The sequence below is a fragment of the Tauraco erythrolophus genome, chromosome 7 (genome assembly GCF_009769465.1).
Source record: "Tauraco erythrolophus isolate bTauEry1 chromosome 7, bTauEry1.pri, whole genome shotgun sequence".
Classification (NCBI taxonomy): domain Eukaryota; kingdom Metazoa; phylum Chordata; class Aves; order Musophagiformes; family Musophagidae; genus Tauraco; species Tauraco erythrolophus.
Window position 1 is genome coordinate 12,008,161 of NC_141471.1, and position 13,937 is coordinate 12,022,097.

The 13,937-nt window shown below is 36.4% G+C and overlaps 1 protein-coding gene across 3 annotated transcripts in view; it reads left to right on the forward strand.

The window, feature by feature from the left end:
* WDR37 (WD repeat domain 37) overlaps positions 1–13,937 on the forward strand; it is a 49,907-nt gene that overhangs the window by 13,220 nt on the left and 22,750 nt on the right. For all 3 annotated transcript variants that reach the window (XM_086614772.1, XM_086614770.1, XM_086614771.1), the window contains exons 3-7: positions 2,636–2,732; positions 5,272–5,367; positions 5,536–5,600; positions 11,226–11,361; positions 12,769–12,840. In XM_086614772.1, the coding sequence (XP_086470898.1) occupies positions 2,636–2,732; positions 5,272–5,367; positions 5,536–5,600; positions 11,226–11,361; positions 12,769–12,840 (466 nt within the window). The remainder of the gene's footprint in view (positions 1–2,635; positions 2,733–5,271; positions 5,368–5,535; positions 5,601–11,225; positions 11,362–12,768; positions 12,841–13,937) is intronic.

A 13,937-nucleotide genomic window follows, 5' to 3' on the forward strand; every position in this document is an offset into this window, starting at 1 on the left:
CTTCTCGGAACTAGCAGAGCCCAAGTTGTTGCTTCTAGTCATGTGGAAGTTGGAGAACGTAAGTACTTGGAGAGAAAACTATTGATGCATTTGGACTATTACAGCCTTGTTCCACGAAAGGAGCGAAGGGCAGCTGAGAGGTCAAGGCATTCTGTCACTTCTATGTAGTAAACCAAAATTTTCAGCTGCTTTAATATTTCTTATCAAACTGTATAAGTGTATTATGCTGTAATATGTAAATGTTTTATGTATCGCCTTATTTAATTTTGTTAACCTTTAACCTTGAACAGCCAGCAGCAGATTCTAGTGAGTAGAGAGTTAATGCCCCTTCGCAGTGGAGCTGTAAACCGCATCAGACCTGGATAAATACTTTTGCAGATAAACAGATAACATTATTACACAGTATTTTAATACAATAATTCAAATAATGCCAACTTTAAAGAGAGTAAAGGAAGTGGATGTGTTTTACTATGCTGGTTACTTTAGGACAGGTTTAGATCTGCTTATGCTTTCAGGCTCTGAGAAGTGGATTGAAAACCTTTCCTACATCTTTTTCTGTTTGGAAAGTTGTAGGATAACTTTGTTTCTTTCATAACCTTGCTATATGGAATTATGGGGTGACTGAATCGTAAATAATTCTAACTACAGTGTTTCTCTTACTAGTGTTTCATTTGTATAGTATTCTTGTTTAATTCATTTTGTTTCAAGTTCTTTTTAATTGGGATCTGTTTCATGTTCAGGCTGACTGAATGCATGAACAAAAGTACTGTCTTGAGGGAGTTGCACATGAAGATGTAGAAAGGAATATCATAGGGTCACGTAAGGAGCATAGGACCACTTCTTTCAGCACAGTGCCTGTTTCAGCACAGTGTCACAGCTTAAAGTAGCTGTGAAACTGGTGTAAAACTGAATTATCCACAAAGCAGATGTGCTCTATGTGATGGCTATTAGTGTTTTCTTTTGCTCTTATCTGTAAAATTGATGTTCAGAAATAGCTTACAAAATCGAGATCATGATAGGCTTTTCTAATTATTGCCGAAGACAATAATTTTGATTGTATGAAGCAAAATGTGAGATTAAGTTCTGGTTCTTTAGATGCTGACTTGGTGGAAGGCGCATGCTGCCCTCCGGTGGCGAGTGTGCACACGTCGCTTCCTAATTCGGTCGCTTGGTAGGAGTGGAACCGATTTCTTTCGGTTTGGGTTTGCTGGAACGCTTAAGAACAAAACAAGCTGTAATCATCCTTAAACTTGCAGTGAATAATGAAGTTCGCTCGAATTTGGGTGGTGTCGTGTGCTAACATTTGTACTTGCATTCTAGTAATGCTGCTTCTGTACTTCGAGATCTGAAACAGTGGTTTGTACTGTGGCAGAAGCTGACTCAGTTTTCTTGTTTTGCTCATAGCTGATGATTTCGAGATCTTGAAATTACACACTTTTTCTTTGTTTATAAAAAGGAGATTTTGCTGATGGGCATGTTCCCTGTATAATGATAGATGAACGTTGATATATTGGCAATATGGTATACGTGATACTGTATTAAGTTCACTTTGAAATTTGGTAGCTTGTTTCCTTGCATAGGTACTTCTCAGTTTTTGAGTACAACTGCATAATTTACAAATTAGTCCAGGAATAAGATGTTGTCTTATTGAATTCTGAGGTGACAGGTTAGATATGCTTCAAAGGAGTAGTTGAGCGTTTCCATCATTAGGGTAATGTATTGCAGTCGGTTGTCTGCTGCTTTACTCGCTGTCTGCTCAAGTGTTTGATAACAGAATCATTAATATGTTGAGAACCTTAACTCCCAATAAAAACCAGTACTTACCTGTTTTGAGTATGGTATGCGTTTGTTCAGGGAAAACATGGTCCTGATCTCCGTTTTATAGGCAGATGAATAAAATTTAAGTAACTTGTCAACAGAAGCTTGTGGTCAAGCTGTGTATTGAGTTCAGATCATATAAATCTTGTCTTAGTGGTTTTATTACATACTTGTTTTTGTGCCTCAGAATTGCTTTGTTGATTATACTGAAGAAAAAAAATCCGCCCTACTCTGTGAATTTACTTCAAAATACTTTCTGTGAAGAAGAGATGTTTGAATAATACCCAGGGAGGGAAGAATTAGAAATTGCAGTTTCCTTCACAGTTAGTTGTGGTTAGTGACGAAAGTAAGTAGATGTTAAAAATGCATTTAAAAGGTTAGTATATCTGAAGCTTTGGTAACAAGGTGCTTTGTGATGACAACTTCCTAACCCAATGCAAAGTCAATTCTGAATTGCTTTGTCAACCAAAGGTATTCTTTCTTCTTGAACTGGAAGCACCTTGACATTATTACAATTTTTTTCAACCTTTTTTCTTTAGGGACTTGTACATGTATCTTGGTTTTATAATTTAACTCTAGTAAAAACAAAACAAAAAAAAAACCCCGCAGGTGATTTGAATTCTGTTCTGAGTAAGAGTATGTAAAATGAATAATTTTATGATGCACAGAGCTTTTTGTTTCATGTTTTACACTAGTAGTAGTTTTGATTTTCCTCTTTGCTGGGAGATGGAGCTCTTAATAATCAGTTAAAGATTAAAGGATAACTACATAAAATATATGTGAAGAAAAAGATAAACCCCAATATTTTGCCTTCCAGGATTCTAAGCTACCATCTTCTGTCCGGAATACACTCCTTGAACTTTTTGGACAAATAGAGCGGGAGTTTGAAAACCTGTATATTGAAAATTTGGAATGTGAGTATCTATTTTTTTCCCCCAGCAACTTATGAATTGTTTGGATTTAGGATATAGCAGTGCTCATTGAGATGCTTACCTTGGATATTCTAGGGTAATTACCCTAGCATTTCTTTGAGGAGTTTAAGAATTGTTTTGAACTTGTAGCCAAAGATGGGATTTGTGCCTTTTCAGAAAAATCACTTTCTTAGCTCTTTGACACAAGTAGTGGGACTGATGTTTGTCATCTTCCTTGACTCTTAGGCAAAGAAAATGAAGTGGCTGCCTCCTTGTCGTTGTAGGCTCTGGTATATACAGTATTAATCTAGAAGTAACTCTTTTCAGCCCTTCACATTTGTGGCTTAGTTGTATATTTACAGGCTTAATTTTAATGATGTAATATTAATAAATAAAATTGGAAAAGTGTCTTACTTGAAAAAGTGTAAAATGTGGTGGGTTTGGATCGTGCTACTTACTACATGGCATAACCAGCCACCTGCGACTGTTCATGAATTTTGAAGTTGAATATTCAGACAAAAATTCCAGGTATATCTGCAAAAAATGTTGCTTGTTCAATGACACAGCAGTCGAACAGTAATGTTAATGATCCAAGGTGGTGTAAGAGGATCCAAAATAAGTAACACAGGCAGTCATACAGTAAAGCCTCTGCTCAATTTTCCTTGCTGGATTTTGGAAGCTGTGCTGCATGCCTTGGCTTCTGAATTGTGGAATCTGTCTGGTTTGGCTTCAAGTCAGGTTTTTTTTTCTGCACCTAATCCGTTCCCACAGTTAAACCAAACACTTGTGTTAAAAAAACCAATTCTTGCATGCTTTTTGCAAATGTGCTGGATTTGTATTGTCCTAAAACTTGAGATAGCATTGGTCAAAGGCTATGTTAAAATGCATGTTTTTTAGTGACGATTTGCACAACTGAGTTCTCAGCCTCCTGCTGAGAAGTTGGCTTGTAGCAAGAAAAGTAGGGATTCCACCCCCGCCCTGCCTCAAGCTTCAAAAACTTTTTTCAGAAAACAAGTGATTAATTTGTAGGTACCCTCCCGTCTATGATTATTTTCCTTCCATTTCATTTCTGTTTCTTCTGCATCTTCCTTCTTTACCTCACAGTTCTAGTTCACTCCTGGCCTTTGTGATCTCTTTCCACTCCTCTAACAGTTAGTAAATTTTTCTCTTCTGATGGTCAGTCTGTTACTTTTTGATCTTGGTCTAATTCCTACGTTAGTATTGCAGTGACTGTATGTTAGAGAATCTCAAGTTTTTTCCTCCCTGGCTTTTCATACACTTCCTTATTATTCTAGTTTCTTCCCCCTTTCAGGCTTCAGCCTTAATGCTTTCAGGCAATTCTTGTATCCGCCTGACTTGTTTGTTTCAGTCATCTGTTACTACAAGCTTGTCTCTGTTTACTTCTCTTTCCTATTGTCTGTGTTTTACAAAAGTTCAGATTTATGTGACTGGGAACACAGGAAAAAGAATCTTGCTTTGCTTGTTTCAAGCACTTGGATGTGGTATGGAAGTGTAAACTGACTTTTCTAGTGCTTAGAACTGAGACTTCAGTGAATTTCTCAGAAGTGGCAAGAATCATACTCCTGATGGATCATGTTCTCCCACGTTTCAAAGTCTAGGAGTGAATGATGTATTTTTAAAGAAGTCCTAAGAATTTGTGGAAAGACAGACCTCGATTTAAGATCAGTGAGAAACTGCTTGGTTAAAGCCTCTCAATAAGATTTCACTTGAGGAGAACATTTAAAGAGGATCAGCCCAGATTTTGAGAAGAAACTATAAGCCACTGAAAATATTCTTTATAAAATGAAGTTGAGCAACTTTAGACCAGTTTACGAGTACTTGATTTGTGTTAGCTGTGCCATCACTCTGTCTTATGTTGAAATGGCACTGGCAAGAGTTATAAGTAATTGACAGAAAAATACATTCTTGTTACAAATACAGCCTTGACTGATGTGCAATGAAAATATTTCGATTGTATTTAGTGTTTCTAAAATACTTGAATGTGAAATGTGTGTCATTCTACATTTTTTTTAACGTATTTCTAAGTATAAAAATATACATTTGCTACACTAGCTTTCTTACTGAAACTCTTAACAGTAGACAGGCATTCAGGGGAGAATACTATTTTATGATTAATAAAGTCTTTATCAGGAAATGACATACTAATTCTGTGGCTAAAATACTTACGATGCTGCAAGTTTTCTGTCTTGTGTTGGATTTAATTCAATAGAGCTATGCCATGTATTTCACAGAAGCTGTTTTGTTAATCCTTAGCCACATCTATTAGTAAAAGTAACAGTAATTAGAAGCCACTAATGCTTTCCTTGGAATCTGTGTCAAGGTTGATCTCTGGAAAATTCAGCATGAGCCTTGGTTTATGTATTGGTGAGACCTGCTTTTATAAAATCGCAGTTGATCTCTTTTCCTGTCCTTAGCATAAAATAGATTACTTACTAACCATAACAATTCTTAAATAGTATGTTAATGATGTTGTTAATGATACTAAATTTTCTGTATGAATGTGAATTTTTGTTATTGCTAGTACGTAGAGAGATTGATACACTGAATGAGCGATTAGCAGCTGAAGGACAGACAATTGATGGAGCTGAACTGAGCAAAGGACAACTGAAAACAAAAGGTAAGAGAACCACAAAGGATCCTAAACTAGTATTTTTTAATTTACTTTTTGTGTACTTTGCTGTCCAAAACTTAGAATCTTATTGAAGGGAATTAATACCAGTTACTTGTACAAATAATCTAATGCTGTATTTGAAATATCTTCCTTTGAATTTATTTGTCTCAACAGCCAGTCATAGTACCAGTCAGCTTTCTCAGAAATTAAAGACAACTTACAAGGCATCTACTAGCAAGGTATGAGACAAATTAAACCTCTATTCATCACTGTGTACTAACATGGCTGTCTTTAAGTTGTAAATTGTGGTTTCTTTAAGCCGAGTAATGCTATTCTTTAAGTAAACCTGCCTCATGAGGAACAGTATCTTTATCTTGGATTCATCAATTACCCATTACTTCAACCACACTATATGAAATTTTTACACTAATTGCTCACTATTTTAAAGAATGAATGTTGGAGAGGGGAGAATATGTGCACACGTGTGTATGTGGGATTACTCCTGTAAAGAGAACTGAAAAAAAAAAAAAGTCAATTTCATGAGGGAAATAGAGAACTTAGTAAATTTCTGAATAAAGATTTGGGTATTGCAGTTGAAATCGGGATTTAAGTAGGCATCTATGTGTGCACTATTATAGGTTTTTGTGGGCTTTTAAAATTATTTTTATTTTTTAGCTATGAAACTAGTGTGGTTTGTTTCCTGTATGTCGCAAGCCTTGCAAATTAGTAGCTAGAGATCTTTTTTTGCCTGGTCTCAGCACAGTTACCCTTTCTGATGTTTTTCATTTTGCACATCTGCATCTGCCTTGTATTTTTGTTCTCCTCTTTCTCTATTCTTTTTCAGTTTTCATAGCGAGTTTACCTGCAGCTCTTTTTGCCCTATCTCAGAGTCATTTCACGATACTTTGTTAAGGTAAATGAAATGTGAGGAAACCACAGTGGGCTCTGGTATGTGAACCAACTGTATGAGCAGCTCTGTGGTGACCTGTATTGCAGGCTAATGTGTGGTTATGGAATGACTGTAGGTGTCTTGGAAATACCATCTGTTAAAGTAGTCTGAAAGTTTGAGAGTAAGAATAAAAGTAGTGTGGTGAAATAGATCTAAGTTACTGTGTTTTATTTGGTCTCCTTTTTATTTTATTGTTTCTCAAACTTTCTTTTTCATTCTCACCAATCTGATGCATAGAGCTGCCTGTTCCTTTTTCTTAAGAGTTAATAACTTACAGATTCTTTAATGAGGCCACTTAAATAGGGACAATGTGATATTAATAGGGACAATGTAGTATTAGTACACCTACTACGTACTTACGAATTAGTACTTTCTGCAGTGTAGTGTTGGGGGTTTTATTGGTTGGTTTGGTTGTGATATTTTTTAAGACTGATGTTAAATGCTTGTCTTTTTTCACTTGCTTGCAATGGTAGCGCTCATATTCTTTCCTGGGCAAGGCAGGCGGATCTCGCTACTTCAGCGTGGGAAGCTGGGATGTATGGGGTGGAGACTCCTGGGTAACTGCTTTGCTTCCCAATGTTTTGATATGCATGCGCAGCAAAGTAGTGATGAGTAGTGGAACATGAAGAATTTAATACCTTATTGTAGCCATCATACATATCTATTCGGACAGGCTGAGAGAGTTGGGGCTGTTCAGCCTGGAGAAGAGAAGGCTCCGGGGTGATCTTATAGCAGCTTTCCAGTACCTAAAGGGGGCCTACAGGAAAGCTGGAGAGAGACTTTTTACAAGGGTGTGTAGTGATAGGACAAGGGGCAATGGATTTAAACTGAAAGAGGGCAGATTTAGGTTAGATATAAGAAGGAAATCCTTTACATTGAGGGTGGTGAGGTACTGGAACAGGTTGCCCAGAGAAGTTGTGGATGCCCCATCCCTGGAGGTGTTCAAGGCCAGGTTGGATGAGGCTTTGGGCAACCTGGTGTAGTGGAGGATTTCCCTGCCCATGTCAGGGGGGTTGGAACTAGATGATCTTTGAGGTCCCTTCCGGCCCTAACCATTCTATGATTGTATCAATCGATAACCAACAGCTGTTTGAATGTGCTGATACTTTTCTTTCTGCAGCTTTGAGTCAGAATATACTGGTGGGTAGAGAGGAGAGTTGAGGGAAATGATAAAGTTGAGACTGTCTCTGTCCAGTGTGTTCTCTGAAACTTTTCTGCACTTCCTGGCAGTGGTTTTATTTTGACTGCTTCTTCCTTCCTATACAGAAGAGGGAAAGCTGTAACCTTTTGTCTCTTGACCCACAAAGAGACTATAGCCAAAAGTCAGGAAAGACTTTAAGTGAGTTTCTAACAAACTATGATCTTTCTGTCTGTATCCTGACTGGATGCAGTTAGAGTTCCCTAGTACTGTATCTGGGAAAATAACGTTTGAAGAGTTTTAAGAGTTCAACAGCTTTGAAATTCTTGTGTCTGTATTTTGTATGAAGATAGGATGAATGGTGCCATTCACCGAAAATGGATTGTGTTCCAAACTCAGTGGGGTAGTGGCTCACAACTTTCTCTTCAGCCTATGCTTTGTACTGTTACTATATGCCTAACTTAAGACTTGTCAGAACCCTTTTTTTATTTTATATTAATTTTTTGTCTTTAAACAAAGGTAATTAGAAGAGACTTTAAAGTTTTACAAATCAATTGTTTTGTGTAATTGCATATGATTACATTTTTCTGATTGCCAACCTTTAAAGAGTCCAGGTTTGTTCTGAAAAGAGCTTTCAGTGTTTGCTTGTTCTAATGACTGCTTCAATATTGGTGAAACGTGCTAAGACTAAAGCAATCTGTTCTTTTTCTTGGAGAAAATGCTGAGGTAAACATGCTTAATTGGAGTCCTTCATAGAAAATTCCTATACCTGGATATTTTTCATCCTTTAGCTGAGTTAGGAGTCTGAATACTAAGTTGGCAAGACTCGTATTAGAAAAAGATGTTTTTAGAAGCAGAGTTTATCCACCAGTGCCCAAATCCTGAGGAGAGAGAGTAGATTTAGTGCTTGGTACTCTAAAAATAATTTTTTGTATGTGTTAATGGACAAGATCCTGTAATTTAACTTCAGTTGTTTGTAGATGCAGAGATCGGTGTGTGAAATTCATGTTTTGATGTTAACAAGATGTTATTGCTGATGTTAACACTGGCTATGACAGTTGTTAAGACTTCAGGAAAACATTAACAGTGTATACGGAATCCTAAAATAAACTGAAATGATATAACTCACTCCATAATAAACTGACTTCTAGGATCTCTCATTCTTTTGGATCAGGAAGAGGACTCTTAAAGGAGGGTATTTCTTCACCCAGCAGTAGAAAGGAATATAACTTTTTGGAAGATGTAGTTTTTGACCTCACTGCTTCATGTTGCTCCACAGGAAATTCTGGTCCTCAGTCACTGTGTAATGGTGTTGGACTGGTCCTGAGTTGACCAAGTTTTCATTCTTATTTCTAATATGCCCTGTCTGCTTAAGAGACATTTTTACAGGGTGTTTCAATTTGTTTGCTGTGCAAATGTTTCAATTTGTATTCAGTTTTCAGTTGTTTACATGGTAAATGATTGTTTTCATGGTGTTTACAGTTTTTAGTCATTTACATGACAAACTGTTTCCTTATCAAGGAATTTCTGTATAGAAGGAAGTACATGAAGCCATGTGGATTTAAGAAGGAGAACAAAGCTGAAACACACTCGGGATATGATTGCCCACTTATTTGTGTTTGTATATGATAATCTGAGATCTGCTGAAGTTATTTTTAAAAACCTGCTGCAGTGCAGAGTCCTCTTTTTAGCAAGTTGCATGTTATTTAAATATTTCCTTTCCTTTCTTGGAAAACTTTATATATGGTTAAGGAAGTAGGAAGTAATCTAGACACTATGTTGTTTATTCAGTTACTGGTATGTGAAGTAAGGGACAGTGGGAAAAAAAAGAAGAGAGAAAAAAAAAATGTGTAGAAAAAGTGTGCATTAAATAAATATCTATTTCTGGATGTTTAGTGTTAGATAGTGTTCTTGAACTCTTATCTTCCATGTGTTCATTCAAGACTGCTAATATTCCAGAAGGAGTTTTACAGTCTTGCCATTAAATGATCAGTGAAACCACTGTCCAGCAGTTCTGGAAAATCTGCCCTTGTTGATGAGTAGGAGATTTTTTTTTCCATGAGGATTCGACTTGACGTTAGAAAGACAGAATGGAAGCATAGTTCAAGTGTGAGGTTGAGAGTTGAAAAAATTTAAGTTTGGAATTGGAGCTGGGTGCTGTATTGGTAGTTAACTGTTTACTTAGTTCTGCTGTTCCACTTCTCATACTTGACTCCATTTAGTTTAAGGACTGTATCCAATGTGAAAGTTGCACCTGTAGGGTTGTATCCAAGGCCTGTGAAAGTCTGCTATGGTTGAACCAATAATCTTGACCTTTAACCCATTTTCTTTTCAGTGCATCCCGAATGATTGTTCCTTCTTCTGCTGTGAAAATGAAATGCATATTAGCTGTTAATTTGGAATTCAAATAGGGCATTATCATTTCATCATTGGAAAGTTGACATGCTCAGGATTTGGAATGCTCTTGTAGATATTCTTTAATTTTTAAAAACCTTTTTGGAAGTAATTTGCTTTAATGACATATTTAAGACCTTTTTTGATACCAAAAACTAATGGAATTTTAACATTAGTTTATTGTATCTGAAATGTAGACTCAATTTTCTAACATGTACTAAGCTGTAGGTAAGTCTTAATGTGATTTGTGTTGAAGCATTTAAAGGTTTTGGCTTAACCGATCAGATGGATACCTGCCCATAATTGCTTGCAGAGGAAAACACACATATATTGAAGTCGTCGTCTTGTTTTAGTTTTAACAAAGCTTTTCAGATAGTCTTTCTCAAAGAACAGTTATGAGTTTCAAGACTTGTGGAGGATATTTTTAACGGTGTTGTTGCTTTTTGACGTCATCTTTCACCACTGTTGATTTCAGTTATGTCTGGAAGCGTTCCAGCAAGACGAGCTTTTTTTAAAAGAAAATACTGCACTCCCCTTTCATCTCAAAATGTAGAATTTCTGCAGTTCAGTTCCTTTCTGTAGATAATTAGTGTTTTCAGCCTTCCTGTGCTGTAAAGCCTTGTAGTTTTACCATTTTTGCTAAATTTTTTTCTTCCTTTCATTTGGTAATACTTACACATATACTAATTTGGATTTAATGAGTCTTCTCTGTTTTCCCCTAATAGCACTGACTTTGAGGGAACGTGCTTATCAAATGCTTAGATGAGTTTGACATATCTTTTAAAAAAAAGGCTTTATTACACAAATAATTTGACATAGGCTCTCAGGTTAATGTTTGATTTGATTAGCTTTGTGCAGTTCTGAAGAAAAACAGCAGTGAGTGTTTTAAATGGGAACGTTTCTAGATTTTACAAGAATTATGTAGTAAGTATGTTTTTTCAGAGACATTACTCTGGATAACATGGACTGTCTTTAAATTATCACATATACTGGTTTGAGAATAGGCAAGGAAAGTTTGGGGATTCTTTTGTTTTTATTTTTTTTTAATTATAAGCCTTTACGCAGACTGAATAGGAAGTGCACTCTGCATTTGTGCAACTCATTACTCCAGTGAGATTGTGTTTTTGTAGTATAGAATAGTTTATCTTGTGTTCTGTAAAAAACGGGGTGTTAAAAAAAAAAAAAAGAGAAGAGAAACAAAGAGGTATGTTTGTATGTAAACTCAATTTCCTATCGTCAAATTTTCAAATTTTTGATGACAATGAACTGTCAGAACACTGAAGAATTATTATTAAAAAGTTAGTATCTATTTGTATTTGTGAGATAATTACTTAATCTTGAGTCAATGTGGAAAAAAATATGTTGGTCTCTCTGCCGTTTCAGATTGTATCCAGTTTTAAAACTACAACATCAAGGGCAATCTGTCAACTGGTAAAGGAATATGTTGGCCACAGGGATGGTATTTGGGACGTCAGTGTCGCGAAAACTCAACCAGTGGTGTTGGGAACTGCATCTGCTGGTAAAGTTTTATGTTGCTTGAACCTTTAGAACACTCTGATTTACTCTCTAAGCTACAGCAAATGCAGATCAAAAGCATACTTGAATACTTAGCTCCACACTGAAACAGTTGATAAAGAAGTTCAGTAGCTGAAAAATTCTTAAATGAAAGTTTCCTTGAAATGCATTTAACCTTTAGAAGGTTCAGACGTCCTTGTGGATCTTTCTAAAGGATGTGCCAGTTAACTTCCATGCAGGTCACGTTCTTGGTGTCAAATCTAGCTTGTTGGATGGTGTAAATGGGTGGGTTGGGGAGCTGCTTGCTTGGAGAGGTGTCTTGCACACGATACAGAGATCTCCAAAGACTTTCTACCGTAGTGTTGTTTAGCCTTTATTTTATAGAAGCCATGGACTTAGTCATGGATTGCCTATTCTTGTATTCTTACATGCATCTGGCTTTTGCTTAAGGATCTAGGGGCATCTAAAAATCTTAATTTTCAGATCTTATGTAACTTACTAGGTTGCTTCCTCTCTACTTAAGAGAGGGAACAGGTACTACTGAATAAGTCATTAAATCTACTGTGATCCAAGAATCAGTCTGGAGTCTTGTATGGATTTGGAAAATTATTAGGGAAATAAATCATAACTAGTTAGAATTGGTCAGTTTGAAATGACAGTATTTTGAAACTGGAACAGAATCTGAAGATTCTTACTGGACATAAATATTATGGACCAGAAACCTCTGCTTTATAAACTAAAGTGTTATTGTTTTTATGTTCACTGAGGGGCATATTTTGTTTTCGTGTGGGAAGTCTTGTCTTTGTCCCGATTTAACTTGGAAACAGCCATTCTCTAATTCAGCATTAAGGTTCTCCCCACTTACAAATACTTGTATTAATTATTTATTTTGGGGTGTGGCAGGGTAAAAGAGTGGCATTTAGAGTGATTTCCTTTTTAAGTAAGTTTTCCTAGTGCTCTGCAGTGACCTGTATACATTTGGGACTTTTATGTAGCGCGTAAATAGTTTGTGCATAGAACTCTTGCTTGTACTGACTGCCTGACTTCTTTACCACTGAACACTTTCTGTGTTCTTCCTGAATCTCATAATATACAGTTGGAGCATTATATATAAATGTATAACCAAGTTATGAAAAATACCAGATGTAGAATTTGCCTTTCAATACTTACCTGCAAATTAATCTAGGGGAGAGCACCTTTACTTTTTTTGGGAGATGGGTATTAAGTGATAATGATAGGAAGCTTTTATATTTTATATATAAGGTAATAAGATGAGTTGGTCCATTCTACATTTGAAGTCTATTTCATATGATATGTTCTCTATTTGAAGATAACTTGTTTGTTGAATCGGTTAAAAGTGAAAACTGTGTATTTTGTAACAATATTTACAGCTATTTTTTAATCTTTGTAGATCACACTGCTTTGCTGTGGAGCATAGAAACAGGGAAGTGCCTTGTCAAGTATGTAGGGCATGTTGGATCAGGTAAGATAAGGGCATGTTGTGAAAACTGGAAACAGAGTGCATTTGGGAGGGGAAAATGTGTTTTGGGCATCTACAAATATGTTTAGTGTGGTTTCACTTGCAGGTTTGCCAGCACCGTTAACAAGTCAATTGTGAAGTTCCATTAATCTTCATAGAGAGAATGTTTCGTACTATGACTCTTTCTTAGAGAGGTGTATTAAGACAGTTCTGTAAATACGAAAAGAATAAACAAGTCCATACAAAGAAATTTACAGGCTCAGTTACAACACTCGGAAGTTAAATGTCAGGACTCATTGAGGTCTCATGCATATGCAGAACAAGAGAAGCTGTTTTGCAGGATCTGTGTTGTATTTGGGATACAAGATAGAGATGCTGGGTGACCATCTGTTTACACTTCTTTGTTTATTACATGATTCCATACATCATTTGTTGCATAGTATTAAAATCTTGTTTTGAAGACACTTAATTCAATGTAGGCATTTGTCTTCCTTTATACCAGTATGAATGTTTCAGAAACTGTGTTTTTTAAATCCCTCCTTGGGTGGAGAGGTGCAGCACAGTTAAGTGCTTTTGATGTTAATTTTTGGTGTCCAATTTGACCCCCTTCCTATCTCATAACAGGTTACAATGTAGGGTTTTATAGACCAAAGGTGGAGAAGTTTTCCGTAGCTTTAACTTGATGTTGAGAGTTGAGCACTTTGAGTGATCGTGCCCTGGCGCGTAGAGTCATGCACCCAGAAAATGAGGAACACAGTTATTGACCTGGTATGTTTGGTTAAGTAACTCAGCTAGCACGTCACAGGAACTTTGTGGCAAAGAGACAGGTAGAATTAAGTTCTCCAGAGAGTGGTCAGCTGCTTCAGCCGTGAGTTCTACTGTTTCTTCCTGCTACATGACTTCTCACTCCTGCAGCACAAAGATTCTAATAGATAGATGCGTAGAAACAACAGGTAACACTTTAATTCGTGCAGGTATCTCAGGTTGCTTGCTGTGTGGAGAGGTTACCTTTAGCCTTCATAAAGTCATGTTTAAACTCTCCAGTGGCTTACATTTTCATGCCAATAGTTTTTGTTTTGTTTCGTTTCTTTCTTAAATAT